Source organism: Podarcis gaigeae (assembly GCF_964106915.1).
Source record: "Podarcis gaigeae genome assembly, chromosome: 8".
Taxonomy (NCBI): domain Eukaryota; kingdom Metazoa; phylum Chordata; class Lepidosauria; order Squamata; family Lacertidae; genus Podarcis; species Podarcis gaigeae.
The window spans coordinates 8,006,717-8,025,178 of record NC_139684.1 but is presented as its reverse complement, the minus strand read 5'-3'; the positions used below and the strand labels follow the sequence as shown (position 1 = coordinate 8,025,178).

General features: G+C 45.7%; 1 protein-coding gene across 2 annotated transcripts in view; it reads right to left on the bottom strand.

Annotated features, from left to right (window-relative positions):
* MAPKAPK5 (MAPK activated protein kinase 5) overlaps positions 1 to 18,462 on the bottom strand; it is a 33,457-nt gene that overhangs the window by 7,681 nt on the left and 7,314 nt on the right. The window contains exons 4-12 of one of the 2 annotated variants that reach the window (XM_083753307.1): positions 17,110 to 17,207; positions 16,157 to 16,269; positions 11,791 to 11,876; positions 10,653 to 10,748; positions 8,462 to 8,542; positions 6,817 to 7,004; positions 5,849 to 5,969; positions 3,401 to 3,531; positions 917 to 1,038 (exon numbers count right to left, since the gene is read on the bottom strand). In XM_083753307.1, coding sequence (XP_083609433.1) covers positions 917 to 1,038; positions 3,401 to 3,531; positions 5,849 to 5,969; positions 6,817 to 7,004; positions 8,462 to 8,542; positions 10,653 to 10,748; positions 11,791 to 11,876; positions 16,157 to 16,269; positions 17,110 to 17,207 — 1,036 coding nt within the window. The remainder of the gene's footprint in view (positions 1 to 916; positions 1,039 to 3,400; positions 3,532 to 5,848; positions 5,970 to 6,816; positions 7,005 to 8,461; positions 8,543 to 10,652; positions 10,749 to 11,790; positions 11,877 to 16,156; positions 16,270 to 17,109; positions 17,208 to 18,462) is intronic. The other variant, XM_083753308.1, reaches the window with a different exon arrangement.

Below are 18,462 nucleotides of genomic sequence, written 5' to 3'. Positions count from 1 at the left end.
GAGCGAGATCAAACAAATCAGAGAGCAGAAGAGATAAGACAAAACTGTTTTTCCTTTGTCTCTCTTTCTTGCTGGTTGGCTGCAGCCATTTTAGGAAGAAACCATGGTGAAAAGGGGGGTGGGAGAGATCATGGATTAGAAATGTTCCCATAGGAAATCCTCCAGAAAAACAATCTCTCAAAGGACCTGTTGATGGCATTTTACCATTGTACTGCAGAGTGTGTATTAACTTACAGTCTGTTTGTGTGGCTTGGGAGCTGCACGGTCAGGGGAAAAACAATGCTGTCCAGGGTTGTAAAGACTGCGGAGAGAATAATTGGGTGCACTCTTCCCACCTTGGATCAAATCTATGCTTCCAGGTGCCATAAGAAAGCTGCAGAGATAGTGCAGGATAGTGCGCACCCCGGAAATTATCTCTTTCAGCTTCTGCCTTCTGGAAGAAGGTACAGGGTTATAAAGACTCGGACTAGCCACCTGAGAAACAGCTTCTACCCAAATCCGATTTTGGTTTTAAACGCAGTTTAAGGAGTCTCTATGGGAGTATAATGTATTTAAAAATGGGGTATCAGAGTTTTTAGGGGGCTAACCAGGTTGGGATAGCTGGGATAGCAGGCTTGTTGGGTTCTGAATGTTTTATGTAGATTTTTCAATTTCGTTGTTCTATATGGGACAATGACAATAAAGATTATCGTATCGTATCATAATGGAAATCATAGACTCATTAGGCAAACGCTCGCCTAACCAATGATTTTTCGGTAAGCGGGACCTGCGTGTATCGTTATGCTTCCATGCTACTGTAAACCAGTGTGATGTGCAAACTGTGGCTGTTGGGAAAAGGGTTCAAAAGCACAGGCGACCTGCAGCCCTCCCACCATCTCCCTCTCCCACAAACACAGCTTGTCTTAAAATCTGCGACCTTTACCAGCCTGTGGCAGGATGCACTGGGCAATCACGTCACGGAGCTTTTCCAGGGCGACATTGGAGTCTTCGCTGCTGTTCTCAGGATCGTGGATATACACGCTGTCCTTTGGTTTCGTTCTGTAATGAGACAGGGGAGAAATGTGAGTGCCCCAAGCATAAGGGTCTCCCAGAGCCTCCTTCAGCTACTATCAGGTGGGAGTTCTGGGTTCTTGTTTTGCCTAAGAGAGACGTTTGCCGCCCATGAAGAAGGAGGTAAGAGAGTGACCAAGATGGAGATTCCTTGCCTTTGAGCTTGTTCCCTCCTTCTACACTTATTCCATCTTCTGGGATTCCCCACCACTCCAGCTCCCTGACAAGCACATATTTAGTGGCTGTGAAGAAATTCTCCCAACAGCATCATGCATCCATTACTGCAGATTATGATGAAGACGTTGAAGGAAAACCAATTTTCCTTTCTTTTTTAAAAAAAGCTCTCCTCTTCCCTTTGCTGTTCTTCCCTTTCACTGTCTTGCTGGACAATGGGGCTGGAAGAAGAGCCTCAGAGCAACTCTTCCTCCTTCCAGTAGGGAGCCACACTCAAGGATCTAGGAGTCTTGGTTGACCACAAACTTGACATGAGCCAACAGTGTGACGCGGCAGCTAAAAAAGCCAATGCAATTCTGGGCTGCATCAATAGGAGTATAGCATCTAGATCAAGGGAAGTAATAGTGCCACTGTATTCTGCTCTGGTCAGACCTCACCTGGAGTACTGTGTCCAGTTCTGGGCACCACAGTTCAAAAAGGACACTGACAAACTGGAACGTGTCCAGAGGAGGGCAACCAAAATGGTCAAAGGCCTGGAAACAATGCCTTATGAGGGAGCTAAGGGAGCTGGGCATGTTTAGCCTGGAGAAGAGGAGGTTAAGGGGTGATATGATAGCCATGTTCAAATATATAAAAGGATGTCACATAGAGGAGGGAGAAAGGTTGTTTTCTGCTGCTCCAGAGAAGCGGACACGGAGCAATGGATCCAAACTACAAGAAAGAAAATTCCACCTAAACATTAGGAAGAACTTCCTGACAGTAAGAGCTGTTCGACAGTGGAATTTGCTGCCAAGGAGTGTGGTGGAGTCTCCTTCTTTGGAGGTCTTTAAGCAGAGGCTTGACAACCATATGTCAGGAGTGCTCTGATGGTGTTTCCTGCTTGGCAGGGGGTTGGACTCGATGGCCCTTGTGGTCTCTTCCAACTCTATGATTCTATGATTCTAAGAGCAAGACACCATCCCAAACCCCAATGCCCATGACTTCCCTAGCCCTAGTTGTCAGCTTTTGGGCAGGTCCCTGTGAAAGGAATTTTGAGGTCTTAAATATATGGTCATGTTCATAAGCATACCAACCAAGCACGTACATAGATCAGCTCAGGAAGACTGATCTGGAACCATTTTGATTCCTAAACTGAGCAAATGTTTTCTCTGCAAGGTCAAAGTGGGAAACCTCCCATTGTCTCTTTCCTCACAAATCCTGTCTTGAGGGCGCATTTAAGATATGAATAGGGTGTGAGCCTGTGACCTGGCCCAGGAACTAAGCATTTATCATTACAAAAGGCTAGCCAGGCTCCCCAGGAAATCCAATCAAGTAACCTGTGCCAGACAGGATATAAACAACGACAGGAGAAAAACAACATTCAAATTTCTGTTTTAGACCACCTTTTCTGTGATGTAGGTATGATGTATCTGAGGGGTGGTCTTAGGTTACACCCCTTTCTGTGATGTATGTATGATGTTTCTGGGGGATGGTCTTGATCTACAGGGTGGCAATTTCAAAAGTCTTTATAGGACCTTGCGTGTCATTTTTCTGGATTCCTCCTCTCTTCTGCGGGTGAGGGGAGCACCCTGTTGCAACAGATCAATAAAGATCAAGCATACTAGCTGCTTTGCTTCCCAATATTCTCTGGTTGGCCTTTGTTATTTTCTCCTACCAACAGGGAACCTATGTAAGGACTATATGGGCTCTTGGATACCCCATAAGGGAAAAGGGCAGATTTTTGTTTACAACATCCCCAACTCCTCTGCTATAGTAGTGGGGGACTTGTGGCTGGGGCCAATGTGGCCAGGAGCCCAAAAAGAGCTGCAGGCTCCCCATCCCTGCTCTGGAGGAAGCGGAATACCTGAAAGGTGTTTCAAACAGGCCACACAGGCCAGCTCCTTCCCAAGGACAAGTTTCTTGCTTTAGCAGATTTTTTATTGGAGGGTGAGGGTTTGGAGCCCGTGGCCATCTAGGTATTGGGCTGCAGTTCCCACTCGTGCCTGACCGCTGTCCATGCTGGCTGGGTCTGATGGCAGCTGGAGTTCAACCATGTCCAGAACGCCACGAGTTCCCATCCCCACTCTGCAAGGCTTCTCTCACTATTCTTCCTTAATAAGCATTTGACTCTTTTCAGCTCTTCCTTCCCCTGCCCTTGAACTACCCCCTCCTGTAGCCTTTGCTTTGGGATATTTACCCCAGCAGCTTCCTCTTGCGCAGGATAGGGTTGTTGACAGAATGGAGGGGCTTGAGGCTGACTTTGAGATCCTGGATCCTCATGTTGGCCAGCTGCTCTGCGTGTGCCTGCTGAATCCCAGCAACCATTGCCTGGTACAATCAGGGTGGGGCGGGGGGCAAGAGAGAAGAGGGAGGCAAAGAAGTCACAAGTCAGGTTATGAATTAACGCATAGAAGTGATAACAGAAACCAATCGCAAGAAGAGTGTTAAGCCTGAGTCAGCACGTGCTTCCTGAAGGCCACAGAGAGATGCGAGCCACCCCAAGGGATGCAGACCCCAAAATAAGGTTGGCTCAGAATGATCACTCAGCAGCCTAGTACAGTCATACCTCGGGTTACAGACACTTCAGGTTTTTTTTGGGGGGGGGGGGTTACGGACGTGCCGAAACCTGGAAGTACCGGAACGGGTTACTTCTGGGTTTTGGAGGTTGCACATGCACAGAAGCGCTAAATCACGCTTTGCGCATGTGCAGAAGCACCGAATCGCAACCCACACGTGCACAGACCATAGCTGTCAACTTACAGATTTGAAAATAAGGGACCAGCAGCCATGAAAATAAGGGACCAGCAGCCAAAATAAGGGACCTGCAGCCTCACCTGTTCCAGGCACTCCAGTCTTCCTGTCCTCCTGCAGGCTGGTAGCTTTGAGAACACTGTCCAACCAACTTTGTAACCAGAGGTTCAACTGAATAGAATCTGAATCACATGCACCACAAGGCCTATGCAGCCTCAACTTAAGATGGCTCCCCGGCCTGGCTTTGCACTGCAAAGTTTGCAGCAGCACGTGCAACAAAATGGCGTCCAGCATTCAAAAAACCCCTCAGCTTGCTTTAACTAGCCACACACAAGGCATGCAAGCTCCACCCCCCAGTCATTCTTAGACTTATTGGGTGAGCAACACAGCCAAGCAACACAGTTGGAGCCTCCCTTCTCCCTGGCCAGCAGGGAGGGAGGGAGAGGAGCTGCTTCCTTTGAAATTTAAGGGACATCATTTAAGGGACATTTAAGGGACATCCAGCAATAAGGGACAGCAGTGGGACATGGTGCTGGTATAAGGGACTGCCCCTTCAAATAAGGGACACTTGACAGCTATGGCACAGACGTGCCACTGCGGGTTGTGAATGCTGTGGGTTGCGAACGTGCATCCCGCACGGATCACGTTCGCAACCCAAGTGTCCACTGTATTTAGATTACTTCTTGACAAGAGGGAGCGATTTACAAAACCCTCTAACTAGAAAGCGCTTGGCATGAACTTGCCATGCAAGGTTTCCATCAACAGCACAGACAGACAGCGCTTGGGTGAACAATTTCAGATCTCCTGGAAGTGGGCTCCGTAACAGCATGGTCAGCTATCAAACAACATCATTTTGGAAGCTTCAAGGAAATGAGACAACCTGCTTTCGAACAGGGATGTGTTATTAGAACCACACTGCCATCGGCCCTCCAGTGTCTGCCCTGGCTCTGACATCCAAAGCCCATTGGGCGGGGGAGCAGCAGGCACAAGAGGATTGCCTCCTCTCCTAAAATCAAACTCGGCTTTTAAGACAGGGAGTCTAAAACTCCTGAGAGTCCTGTACTTAGTCAGGACTTTAAGGGTGCTCAAAGAAATGGCCTTAGTGCAGACTTCCTCAACCTCAGCCCTCCAGATGTTCTGAGACTACAATTCCCATCATCCCTGACCACTGGTCCTGCTAGCGAGGGATCATGGGAGTTGTAGGCCAAAAACATCTGGAGGGAAGAGGTTGAAGAAGCTTGCCTTAGTGGCTGTCCCTCAGCTCTGGAATTTCCTGCCCTTGCAACCTGCCCAGAACCACACATGGGTCGCCTAGGATTATGAAACTTTGCTCTGCAACTTGACATAGCAACAGGAGGGACACCTGTTGGTCCCGGTCTCCCCAACAGTAACAGCAAATGGCGCAAGCTGACAAACACTCCAGTGTTCATAAGGACAAGTTACGTCATGTATGAAAAACACTACCTGTAAACCAGGGGGATCCAGAACACTTTTACGTCATCTGGTGGGGTTTTATATCCTTTGCTTCAGATTTAGAAGTTTAACCTTTACTGTCCATGCCAGCTCAGCAAATGTGAATGTTTTGAATTATATGGATGTGTCCCCATTTTTTCCTCTTACTATTTACTGCTTGTTTGCTTTGTGTGTGGTATGATGCGATAGCCTGCCACCACACTTTTGGGTTGTTAGTAATGTTAATAAAGGCAAAAATATTTATTTTATAAAAAAAAGAAAGAGGAGAAATATTTATCCTTGCTCACTAGACGCTTGGGAGAATATCGCCACTGCAAATACTAGCCTAGACAAGTAGATGGGCCTGGGATAATTTTCTGCTGACCAATGTTTCTTGAGCCTTGAAAACAATCTATTTAGGAAAGCCAAAAATAGTACAAACCTTGTCCATCATTAACTGGGCAGAGGGCAAAATGTTATCAAGAGCCTCCGTGGAGTTCAGCCAAGGGTGGTCCAGCACACCTTCTATTGTCAACCTTTCCTCCGGCTTCACCTTCAGCAGCCTAGGAGTTTAAGGAGTTATAAACATCAATCACAAACCCACCCGTTTCCTTAAAAGATGCACTCCTATCCTGTTCCATTTTTCCAAGTGTGCCTTTAGACTTCATAAAACCCTGAGCAGCTCAGCGTCAGCTCTTCTCCGATTACCATCTTCATCCTCCTTCACAGAGTGAGCTCAAGTTGTCCATTTCGGGAGACAAACACCTACAGAGAGGCGACATCCATTGCGTCCTGGTGCCCTGTGTGTTAAATGGTACTGGCCTCTAACTTCCATCAGCCCCTGCCAGCACGGCCAATGGTCAGGGACGGGAGCTGTAGTCCAACAAAACTTGGAAGACACCAGGCAGGGGAGTGTGGGTTTTCTCATTAAGAAGGTAATAGCGAACCATCTGTTGTTTTAAACTTTTTATGATTTTATTGTTTTCATACTGCTGTAAACCGCTGAGATATATTTTCATGGTTCAACGGTATATAAATATTTAAATAAATAATCAATCCATATAAGTGGCCAAGCCACTGATACTGTCCCTCACAAACCACCACAGGAAAGTGTTTAAGCATATTTTAGGACACATTCTGATTATGCAAGAAAAGGATAGGAAACCTCTCCTGTGGGCCTCATTAGGACCTTCCCATTTGGCCCACAAGACCATTTGTGCCAAGCCATACCCACCTTCCCCACGGTAAAAGATACTTGTGGCAGAGACCGATTTATGGCTGGGAAGTAGCCACTTTGTGAATGGAAGCATCCACCTGCTTGTATTAGCTCTGACCCCCAACAAGCACTACAGGCAGCATGACTCACCCACCTGGGAGAGTTTTGCACAACCCACTGGTGATGGGACTTACTTGCGCACCATGTCTTTTGCCATTTCAGAGATCTGGCTCCATTCCTCCTCTGGAAATTCAAAGCTCCCTGTCATGATCTTCTTCCGCATGTCCTTGGGAATTGTCCGACTGTGGTGCTTAGAGTAGAAAGGTGGGTAGCCACACAGCATCACGTAAATGATGACACCCAGGGACCATAAGTCACAGCTCTGGGAGAAGGATAAAAAGGAATCTTAACTTTGTATGGAGCATGACTTGAGAGGGTTGGGATGAAGGAATAACGGTCCCACAAGCACCCCCAAGGGACGCGGGTGGCACTGTGGTCTAAACCACAGAGCCTAGGGCTTGCAGATCAGAAGGTCGAGGGTTCGAATCCCCGCCACGGGGTGAGCTCCTGTTGCTCGGTCCCTGCTCCTGCCAACCTAGCAGTTTGAAAGCACGTCAAAGTGCAAGTAGATAAATAGGTACCGCTCCAGCGGGAAGGTAAACGGCGTTTCCGTGCTCTGCTCTGGTTCGCCAGAAGCGGCTTAGTCATGATGGCCACATGACCCGGAAGCTGTATGCCGGCTCCCTCGGCCAATAAAGCGAGATGAGCGCCGCAACCCCAGAGTCGGCCACGACTGGACCTAATGGTCAGGGGTCCCTTTACCTTCAAGCAAATTCTTTATGTGCCCCTCCATGAGTGGTTTGGAGGCTTGGAGCCTTGTCAGTGGTAGTCCTCTGGTTATACAATGCTCTCCCCAGGAGGCATGCTTAGCACAGTCTTTATCTTTTTTTGGAAACCAGGCAAAGGCTTTTCTCTTTACCCGGGCTTTTACCCTTGCTTTGAAGGGATGCACTGTGGTCTCTTTTAGTGGGGTGCAATCAGGAAGCCCCAATTTGTTTAGCAGTATAGCTGTGTTTTTAGACTTGCACCGGATGTTCTTAACTCATTTTAGCACAAGTTGCTTTGGGTGAGAAAAGCAACTTTCAAATATGATTAATGCTGATAATAGATGTGGCTGGGTAAATATTCCACACTGAAGAAAGAGGCAAACTCTGCACTGGGAAAAGTCAAATGCAAGTCTTGCATTAGGCAAATCAATGCGTACAAGAGAGTCCCCCCTTTCTTTTTCTGCACAAATGTCTCTCATACAATGCAAACAGGTGGCAGAAGAGTGTTTTTAATATACACTAGGAAGAGCTTGATGGTGGGAGGAGAAATATAACCGAGGGTGTACATAGTTCCAGGAAACTGACTGGAGGTCACAAAAGAATGGCATGGAATCATGCAGACACACATTTCCACTCCCTCTTCCCTATACACAATTATAGTAATAATAATAAAATTTTATTTCTATCCCGCCCTCCCCAGCTGAAGTCGGGCTCAGAGCGGCTAACAACAGTAAAATAATACAACATTCTAAAATCATTTCAACTGATTTCTGCTGCTGGTGTCTGCAACGTTTAAGTCATTTCCCTAACTTGGAGGGCAAAAACCTGTATTTTAAAAAGCAACAACAACAAACCACAGAAAAAAAATTAATGCCTAACACTGCAGAATTCCATACCAGCCATCATCTTCTGTGCCGGGCATAAAATTCCCCATGAAAAATCAGGCAAGTGGAAAGACAGCTGCTGGGTATTTCTGAAACACAGCCAAGGACACTTGGGTTGAGAAGTATACCTTATTGTAAGTGTAGGGCGTTGGCGAGGTAGGAATGATACCAGATTTCTCTTTCTGATGCCTTCTCTGTGCCTCTAGTACCTGTGGGGGGTGGAGGGGGAACATGGGCAATCTTTAGACGTTAACAGCAAAGAGGAGAGAGAAACATCAAAGACACACCTTTGTGATCAAGAAACATAGACCATAACCAGACTTCAGCATCTGCTGCAAGGACTGGGAGCAGGGGGTAAAGTTAGCTGGTTACACTGGCTCTTAGATGCATTTGATGCTGCTTACACAAGGATTTTTTAAAAGCAAGCTTCTCACGTCAGTTGCTGTCAACTGCTATTGCAATGCTGCTCTCAAAGATCTCAGAACAAATAAAAGTTGTCATTGTCCTGGCATATAAAAGCTGAAGTCCATGAATGGTAAAAAAAAGTTTGCAAATGTCTGCTTATTTATTTTGCTTGCGTTAGTTATAATGGCAAAGGAGTTATATAACACACCAAAACCCCATTCCCTCGGAATACAGTTCAGCTTCACTCTTCCTTCCAAAATTTAAGCAAGCACTACTAACATATTTTCAGATTTTTACCAACACAGGAGCTAGAAAACTCAAGATTTTATTTATTTATTTTTTAATGTGAGACGAAAACGCAGGTTGCCAAAGTTCAAAACAAATGCCTAAGATTTGTACACTGACGCCCGGTCTTGTAGAGGGCCTAGGAACAAAACATCTTGAGCGGCAAAATAGGCTTATATGTGCTGCATATGTAATGTTTTGCATAATGCAACTACTCTGGTCAGGGTTCTCAGCCAGAAAGTTCTCGTGCACTAGCAATCTTATTGCCCAAGTGCCATTCAGGCTTTTGGGCTTGGACAGAGAACTACCTGACGGGACTTCTAGAGCATGGGTGCACAACCTTTCAGAATGCAAAGGCTACACACCAGCCATGCAAAAGTCAGAGGTTTCTAGACACCCGCCCGCCCACTGATTCAGCCTCTGTCCAGGCAAACAAGAGGCATTATTCAAGGGCATGTTCCTGCCAGGCAGAAGCACTCAAGAGTGTGCAGAACAGGGCTGGTGATGGGTATGGCCAATGGAGAAGTTGTGTGGCACAGGAAGAGTCCTGTGGCCCAGATAGAGAGGTTTAGATTGGGGGGGTTTCATTTTCAGCAACCAGGCCTAAGGGACTGCCTCTGCAAGATTCTTATGGTGCTAACTCTGTTCTGTGCAGACTCATGTTCCATTACAATATACAAGCATCAGAGAAATTTGGGAAGGGATGACATTCAGTTCAGGCGAGAGTATAGTCAAACCTCGGTTGTCGAACGTAATCCATTCCAGAAGACCGTTCGAGTTCCGAAATGTTTGGCAACTGAGACACAGCTTCCAACTAGTTGCAAGAGCTTCTTGCACTCAGGTGGAAGCCGTGTCAGATGTTTGGGATCCAAAACGTACGATAACGGAGGCATTTGGAAACCAAGGTCTGACTGTACTGGGAAGATCTATGTTACAATTATGATTATTTATTAAACTTATTAGTCACCTTTTCTACAAAAGCAGCCCAAGGCTACTTCTAAGAATAAGGAAACAAGCAAACAAACATTAAAACCAGCAAAGGAAAAATATAAAAGATAGGCTTATTTTTAAAAGCAGGATTAAAACATCCCACCTATTCATGGAGGCCACAGATAATTAAAAACCAAAGGCCTGGTGGAAATGTTTTTGCCTGGTACCTAAAGGCAAGTATTCCATGAGAGAGAGAGCGCCATGACTGAAAAGGCCCTTTCTCATGTTGCTATCCTGCAGACCTCCTGTGGAGGAGACACACAGAGAAGAGTCTCAGATGATGATCACAGGTCCAGGTTAGCTCATATAGGGGCCCTTGTGGTACTAGGATCCTGAGCCACATAAGGCTTTATAGATCAAAAGCAGCACTTTGAATTGGGCCAGGAAATTAACGGTTAGCCAATGCAGTCATGCCAGGATTAGTGTTAAATGCTCAGACCGCCTTGCCCCAGTGAGCAACCTGGCTGCCAAATTCTGCACCAGCAGCAGTTCTCAATCATCTTCAAGGGCAGCCCCACGTATAATGCATTGCAGTAATATAACCTAAAGGTTACCAGAGCACAGACAACAGAGGTTAATTCTATCCATGTCCAGAGAAGAGGTCTAGCTGGACCACTCTTGGTGGAATCCATCCTTTACCTGAGGTGCTACGTAATACGGAGTGAACTGCGGTGTCATCAGGTCACCCTGGTCCACCTTCGCAAATCCAAAGTCACACAGCTTCACTGGGGCATCCTAAAGGCAAGCAGCAAGGGACACCTGAGAGACGGGTTCAATCCCAATTTCACACCTTTCCCCTCGCGCACACATTTCACACTCGGCAACCGAAGGTGGACAAAACAGCACGGCTTTTGCGAGAGACATTATGTAGGAACTGTGGGTGAGGGGCTGGGATCACACGGGCGCTGAGGGCTGTGATCCTGAGTGGGAAGAAAGAGGAGGGGTAAAGAAGCTAAGAGGCAAGGAGTTTGCTGGCTGAAAGGGAGAGGACAGAATACCGTATTTTTCGTTCCATAAGACACACTTTTTCCTCCTAAAAACAGTTACAGATAGGTAGCCGTGTTGGTCTGCCATAGTCAAAACAAAAAAAATTCCTTCCAGTAGCACCTTAAAGACCAACTAAGTCAGTTCTTGGTATGAGCTTTCGTGTGCGTGCACACGAAAGCTCATACCAAGAACTGACTTAGTTGGTCTTTAAGGTGCTACTGGAAGGAATTTTTTTTGTTTTGTTCCTCCTAAAAAGTAAGTGGAAATGTTGAGTGCGTCTTATGGGGCGAATGGCACTGCGCAAAGAGGGAGAGCTGCGCAGCGCCCCTTCAGTGAAGCGCCTCTCCTGGCTTCTGCCTCTTCGGGCAGGGGGAGCCTTCATCCCGCTGCCCTGAAGAGGCTTGGCGCGGCTATCCCAGAAGCCAGATCCCTCTTGCTGTTCTGGCTTCTGGGATTCAGAATATTTTTTTTCTTGTTCTCCTCCTCCAAAATCTAGGTGCGCCTAATGGTCTGGTGCATCCTAGAGAGCGAAAAATATGGTAACTAGGGAGCTGGGAAATGGTTAGAATGGAGGGAGGCAGCAAGAGGCCTAGGAAAAGAGGGCCAAGGCTACAGAAGGGTAAAGGGGAAACTCATACAGGGCCCAGGGACAGAAAGGGCTGCCGCTGGCTGGAGGGACAGGTAATGTGAGTTTGGGGCAAAATGAGAGTGGCCATTTCACATTCTGATTTGAACTAACCAGCAGCATAGCTGATTTAACAACACCCAAAGTAGCAAATCTCCATCTTACCAAAGAATTATCCTTGAAAAGGAGGTTCTCAGGCTTGAGGTCTCGGTGCGCAATGTTTAAAGAATGACAGTGTTGCAAAGCCAAAGCTATCTGGAAAGAGGGCACAAGGAGTCAAAACACAGTAACCAAAAGGCTCTCATTGACATGATGGCATCTGCACTTAAAAAAAGAAAAGGAGCACAGTAGATACCCTCAGCACCAGCACAGAGGGTGTCCCTTAGAATGGCTCAGGAGGTCAAAGGAAAAGCAGTTGGAGATCTGGGATGAAGACACAGCACCACAACTCTTGACTCTGGCTCAGTCTCTGTGCTCTGGGGTTCTGAGATCACAAATCTCCACCAGATCACCACCACCCATCCTACCCATCTGCACGTACTGGAAGACTATGCATACATGTGGGGAATAAAGACAGATCCTGAAAGCACACTGCTAAGGGCCAGGTGGAGCATTTCTTCAAAAGGGTTGTCTGAGATCTGGCAAAACAAACTGCTGAGCAAACGGCAAAGAGGGTGGTTTACTCCCAGGGCTGGGGTAGGGAGAGGCACACATCCAGCAAACAGCTGTTTCTGCCTTTGCAGGCTGCTTCTATCAATCAAGCCATCCATTCCAGCTTGAGCCAAGCAGCGTCTACACAGCAAAAGGTTCCTTCTGTTTTTACAACACAGATTCTCAAGGTTTGAGGCAAGCGAGTTCCGTCACGGAGGGTGCAAGTAAGGAATTGCAGGGTATGCAAAACCAGGCTTAAGGCGGCCTGCTGCTTGGGCCCTTGGGGAATGTTTTCAACTCCTGCTTTCACCTCTCTAGGTGTTTAAGCTGGATGAAGTGCAGCAAGCATTTCCTAATCTTCTCAGCGGACCTGAGCAGGGACCTCTTTGCGTTCCTGCAGAGCCACAATGGGGGAGAGGAGGGAACACCACAAAAGCCCACCTTGCAACAGTTGGAAAAGTTGTGCTTGAAATTGCCTTGCCTTGACCCAGGGTCTAACGGAAACGTTAAGAGAAAGACACACACACACCCATCCCAGCTTGTTGCTAATTGCTTTCAGTTTCCAAGACTAAAGTGTTAATCCGACTTATTAAAAAACATTTTCAATAGTACAATTGTATCTCAACAGTGGCCCTTCATTTGCTGTTAACAGGCCAACTGAATCTCTGAAGTAATTAAGTGATTAGGTTCTGCTCAACCCTGATGTTTACGTGCAAGATTTAAACGATGAAGGCAGGTGACAGAATATTTACTGCCTTGTTTGCAACTTGCTATGGGGCTAATCAGCAGCTCCAGCCACTTCTGATCACGCAGCAGCCACAGCAAACCACAAGTCTACTATGAAACACAATGACTGTTTTTGAATGGCAGGCCATCTAGAACCAGAGCAAGATTAAGGGCACCATTCAAAAGGTGCAAATTGAAAGCAAAGATCATTCCACCTACGTTCAGTGCTAACAGTTTTAATTTTGTTAAGGGCATATTTTGAAATGAAAAAGAATAAAAACCAAAAGGTGGTCAATTTGTTTCACAGAAAATGTTAGGCTAAAATGCACAATTAGCTGCAAGAAAGAGAAAATTATGTAAATATTTTCATTAATATAACAGGTAGCAGGCCAGTGGGCACACTAATTCTTCACAGCATTCTTTTTTGAAAATTGAGGCTGCCAATGGTAAAAGCATAGAGTGGGACTTGAAAAAGCTGTATATATGGGCTCTGGAATGGGAATTACTAGAAATTTTAAAAGTTGACACAAAAACCATCTCTGTCCACTTACAACCAACCTTGGATAAAACCAGGCACTCTTGAGCTAACACCCCATACTTCTCAAGATAGGCAAGGAACAATTCAGACAAAGTCAAGCATTTTTAACTTCCACAGATTCTAACTGGAAATATGATGAAAGTTAAAAAAAGGTAAAGGTAAAGGACCCCTGACAATTAAGTCCAGTCGCGAACGACTCTGGGGTTGCGGCGCTCATCTCGTTTTACTGCCCGAGGGAGCTGTCCGCAGACAGTTTTTCCGGGTCATGTGCCCAGCATGACTAAGCCGCTTCTGGCGAACCAGAGCAGCGCACGGAAACACCATTTACCTTCCCGCTGGAGCGGTACCTATTTATCTACTTGCACTTTGACGTGCTTTCAAACTGCTAGGTGGGCAGGAGCTGGGTCCAAACAACAGGAGCTCACCCCGTCGCGGGGATGTGAACTGCCGACCTTCTGATCGGCCAGCCCAAGGCTCAGTAGTTTACACTACAGCGCCTCCTGCGTCCCCATGATTAAAGTTATCTCCCACTAAATCAACAGGACGTACACATAAGAAATCATAGGATCATAGAGTTAGAAGGAACCACGAGTCATCTAGTCCAACTGCCTGCAATGCAGGAATCTTTTGCCCAAATGCTTAAATCCAGCGGGATTAATATTCTAACAACATATATTTAACCTTGTGTTTCTGAAAAGAAAACATCATTTCAAAGCAGTATTTTAAAAGTAGTTGTCAACCTGCCAAAATGGATGGAACTAGATGGAAATATAAATGTTATAGCATTCACAACCATCCCTTTGGGGCATCTACCAGCGAGACTCTTTAATGAGTCTCCATCACATGCAAGTTGGAGGTGAATTTAATGATGCCTTTTACCAGATCCACAATGAACAGCGCTCTGCTCACGCAGGATTATTTTAAACAAAAAACCTTCGCAAATCTTAGAATTTAATGTTTCTCCAACAAGTTACTTTTCTGGAAAGAACTCTCCCTGAAGAAATTATCCTGTGTTAGATCAGAACAAAGCACTGCAACTACATTGCGATGAAAAAGTCGCAGCAGAAAACACACAGGAAGAACAAAAGGTGGATTCACGGGTAACACTTCATTAGAACAAGAGACAAGGCACCCAGAGACCTCCCACCACCCCAAAAAAAGGTAGAGAGAAGAGGTCACCCTGTCACCAAGGCATATAACCATATTCCTTAAAAAAAGACCAGCAACACAAACCATGACAAGAGATAGGAACAAGCAACCACATCAAACATGAATACAAAAAATACATGTTCGTTCCCAGAAGGGAAACTGATTTATTCAGCTTTGTGCTACAATATTTCTCAGCCTGCTATTCCTTGAGGACCATAACATTTCGAACAGCTTAGTTCTCGAACGTTTTGGCTCTTGAACACCGCAAACCCGGAATTGACTGTTCCGGTTTGCGACCTACTTTTGGAAGCCGAACATCCGATGGGACTTCTGATTGGCTGCAGGAGGTTCCTGCAGTGAATCAGAGGCCGCACTTTGGTTTCTGAATGTTTTGGAAGTCGAACGGACTTCCAGAACGGATTCTGTTCGACTTCCAAGGTACGACTGTACTAAGAAAGGGCTGTCTCTCTTTGGATACTTCATAGGACCCAAAAACAGCTAGTTCTTCCACTGCTCAGAGACTGCCCACATCTCACAAAGGTCCAGGGGTTTGAGATTCAAGTCTTGCTCTCACATCTGCTGGACTGTGACCAAACTGCACATTGGCCTATTCCCTAGGGCCTACATGGATCTCCAGAGTGTGAAGAACTGGAAGAGTCTCAACTGACCCAAGACCATGCTTCTGCCTTGAATTAGGGGACCCTGTGCTGATGACACACTTTGTCACTCTTTCTTCAAAGGCTTTGTAGCGGTTGTGATGGCAGGGAATTCATAGCTATGTTAAGTTTACCCTGAGTAAAGGGCCCACGGATAAGAATTTCCCTGTGATTTTTCTTCTTTATTTAAGAAGAAAATTCTTTATTTCTTTATCTGCATAGACTAGAAATCCCCAAAATTGTGTGCTGCAAGAGAATAAATTCAATGTTTCTTGGAGCTCAAAGCATCTGCCAGCAAAATAAGCTGCTTCCTCCATCTTTGGACAAGTCATTCATTGTTCAGGCCTTGCTGCCTTCCCATCAGCCTTTGCTGGAAGCAGGTGATTATGCCCAACCTGACACTGCGAAATCACCTCCCATCCACCCAAAGGAGGCAGCCCACTCAGTCTTTATATGAGAAACTGGTGCTGGGCAGACCTCCTCTTCAGAACAGGGACCTGAAGAGGCAGGTTTGGATGGGCTCTGTTAAGGGAAAATAATTCTTGTCCTCATACACCCTAAAAAAACACCTTTGGGAGTGCAAAGGATGAAGTGTTCCTCCAGTTTTAACTCAAAAAAGAGAAAGGCTGTCCAGGAGATCATAACAAAGCAGGCAATCTTCTGATTAGATCAGAGGGTTGTTTTCTTAAAAAGCTTGCCGCTTGCCCTCCCGGTAAAATTGTCAGTTATTTTATGGGCTGTTTCCTCCCATGCTTTTCGCTAAGACAAGGGCGGGGTGGGTGTTGGGGGTGGGTGGGGTTAAGTTAAGAACTTGCCTGCTTTGTTACTTGGCTTGCTTGCTTCTCAGTAAAGTGCCGATGTTGGCTGATTCTGTGAAACAGTTCTCCCCCTTCCATCATCTCCATTACAATTAGGAGCCGAGCCCTGTTTTAAAAGTATTCCAGTTCGTTATATGAAAAAAAAAAAGTCAAAACGTTAATAAAAACTAGAGCTAACACCCCACACTTCAAACCAAGGCGGGGTCTGAGACAACTGGGCTCTATTGCCCAGTTCAATATTAAAGAGAAGGAGATCAGTTTAGGATTTGGAAATTCCAGGGAATCTGTTCTTCTGGGCATCATTGAAAGAGGAAACTAGAAACAGGGAAGACCCTTTATTTCCAGAGAGTGGGGAGCAAACATTTCATGGGCAAGGATTTTTCTCCAAAGGAATATGCACATTAATGCTACCATTTGCCATCTGAGGTTTGTGCAAGCTTGTGGTAAGTGACAAGTCAAGACAGCTCTAGCTCCTGTTTACTTCTGTGAAGCTTGAGCAGGAGAACCTCCTGGCAGATCCTGCCCTGTGATCTTTTGCTGTTCTGCCAGCATTGATGGCACCCAAGATGCATCTGAGTTGCTGTGCCTTACCTCACAAGAGCACTAGTCTTTTTTAAAGAAAGCGGAAAGCCCATCGGCTATCTCAAAAGGGCCGCTATCTATGCTGCACACCCCCCAGTGTCCTGAACGCTGGGAACCAAATGGCTAAGAAGTGAGACCAGCTGGAAGAAAGAAAAATGTTGACATATTCTGAACAATACGTTTGCCACAATGGAAAGGAAGGCACGCTACTATGAAAGGGGTGGGGGGGACACGAGACATATGGCAGTTGCAGTTTGCTTTGGATAAAAGGCGGTTTTTAAATTCCAGACAGAATTCCACACTGTCAAAGCCAGATTGTAGAACGGATGCAGTCAGAAATCAAACCACCTTGCCAGAGTCTTACCTTGGACTTGACTCATGAGGGAACTGCACGCTGTTCGCATAAACCTCGATGATCTGGACAATATTGGGATGTGTCGCGCACATCATGTGCAGCCGGACCTGATGGAGAAGAGAAGACAAGTTAAAATGCAGCCGTTCTCATCCGCCTTAGCAACTGTCTCTTTGCTTCTCCCCCACCCCATTTTTATACCCCTCTGCCTGCGGGCAGAATTAAGGTCAGCTTGAGGAGCACTGCCCCTCCTGAAGTTCTTACCTCTAATCTTTTTTTTTCCATATAAATTTTTATTGGTTTTCCATCAATTATACATATATACAGTCTAGATTACATAAGTTGCATATAACATAGCTGTTACAATAATCATATATATAGTACACAGTTATTTTGGGCTCCGCCGAGCCTCGGACTTCCTTTCACTTCATTGATAAGTATCAGATAATTTCTAAAGTTACATGTTTTATTTCCTTTACATATTTGCCAAACACTGTTAGAGTTGTTCCAACCCTGCCAGAGTCATCGAAGTTCTATACTTATCTCTTATATACGTCAGATATTTGTTCCAATTTTCATGAAACTTCTGGTCATCCTGGTCTCTTAGTCTTCCTGTTATTCTAGCTAGTTCAGCATAATTTATCATTTTGATCTGCCAGTCATTTATAGTAGGTATTAATTCCATTTTCCAGCTTTGGGCTAACATAGTTCTAGCGGCCGTTGTGGCATATAGAAACAAATTTTTATCCTCTTTTTTTATTTCCTTGACAACTATTCCTAGCAGGAAAGCTTCAGGCTTTTTGGGAAAAGTATACTTAATTTTTTTTTTAAGTTCGTTGTAAATCAGTTCCCAAAAGCCTTTTACTTTACTGCATGTCCACCACATATGATAGAACTCACTATCCCCCTCTCCACATTTCCAGCAATTCTTAATCTTCAGTTTATAAATCTTAGCCAATTTCACTGGTGTGAGATACCACCTATAAATCATCTTCCAGAGGTTCTCCCTTAGTGCCGTACACGCCGTGAATTTCATATTTACATTCCACAATAATCAACTTAGTTTGGCAATGAAGGAAGCACATCAGCCACAAGCTCAATTCTTTTTCCAGTTTATACTGGCTGCCTGGCATGTTCTTGATCAGCCTTCCCCAACCTGCTGCCCTCCAGATGTTTTGGAGAAGAGCTCCCATCCTGGCTGGGACTGAAGGGAGTTATACTCCGTAACATCAGGAGGGAAGCAGGCCGGGGAAAGGCTGTCCTTGCATGCGCGCCAGTATTTTTAAAGCCAAGATAAGCCCATGCTTAGCCTGAGCCTTGGGGTGTAGGGTAGAATCAGGCAAGAGGCAAAGGAGCACAATTGTG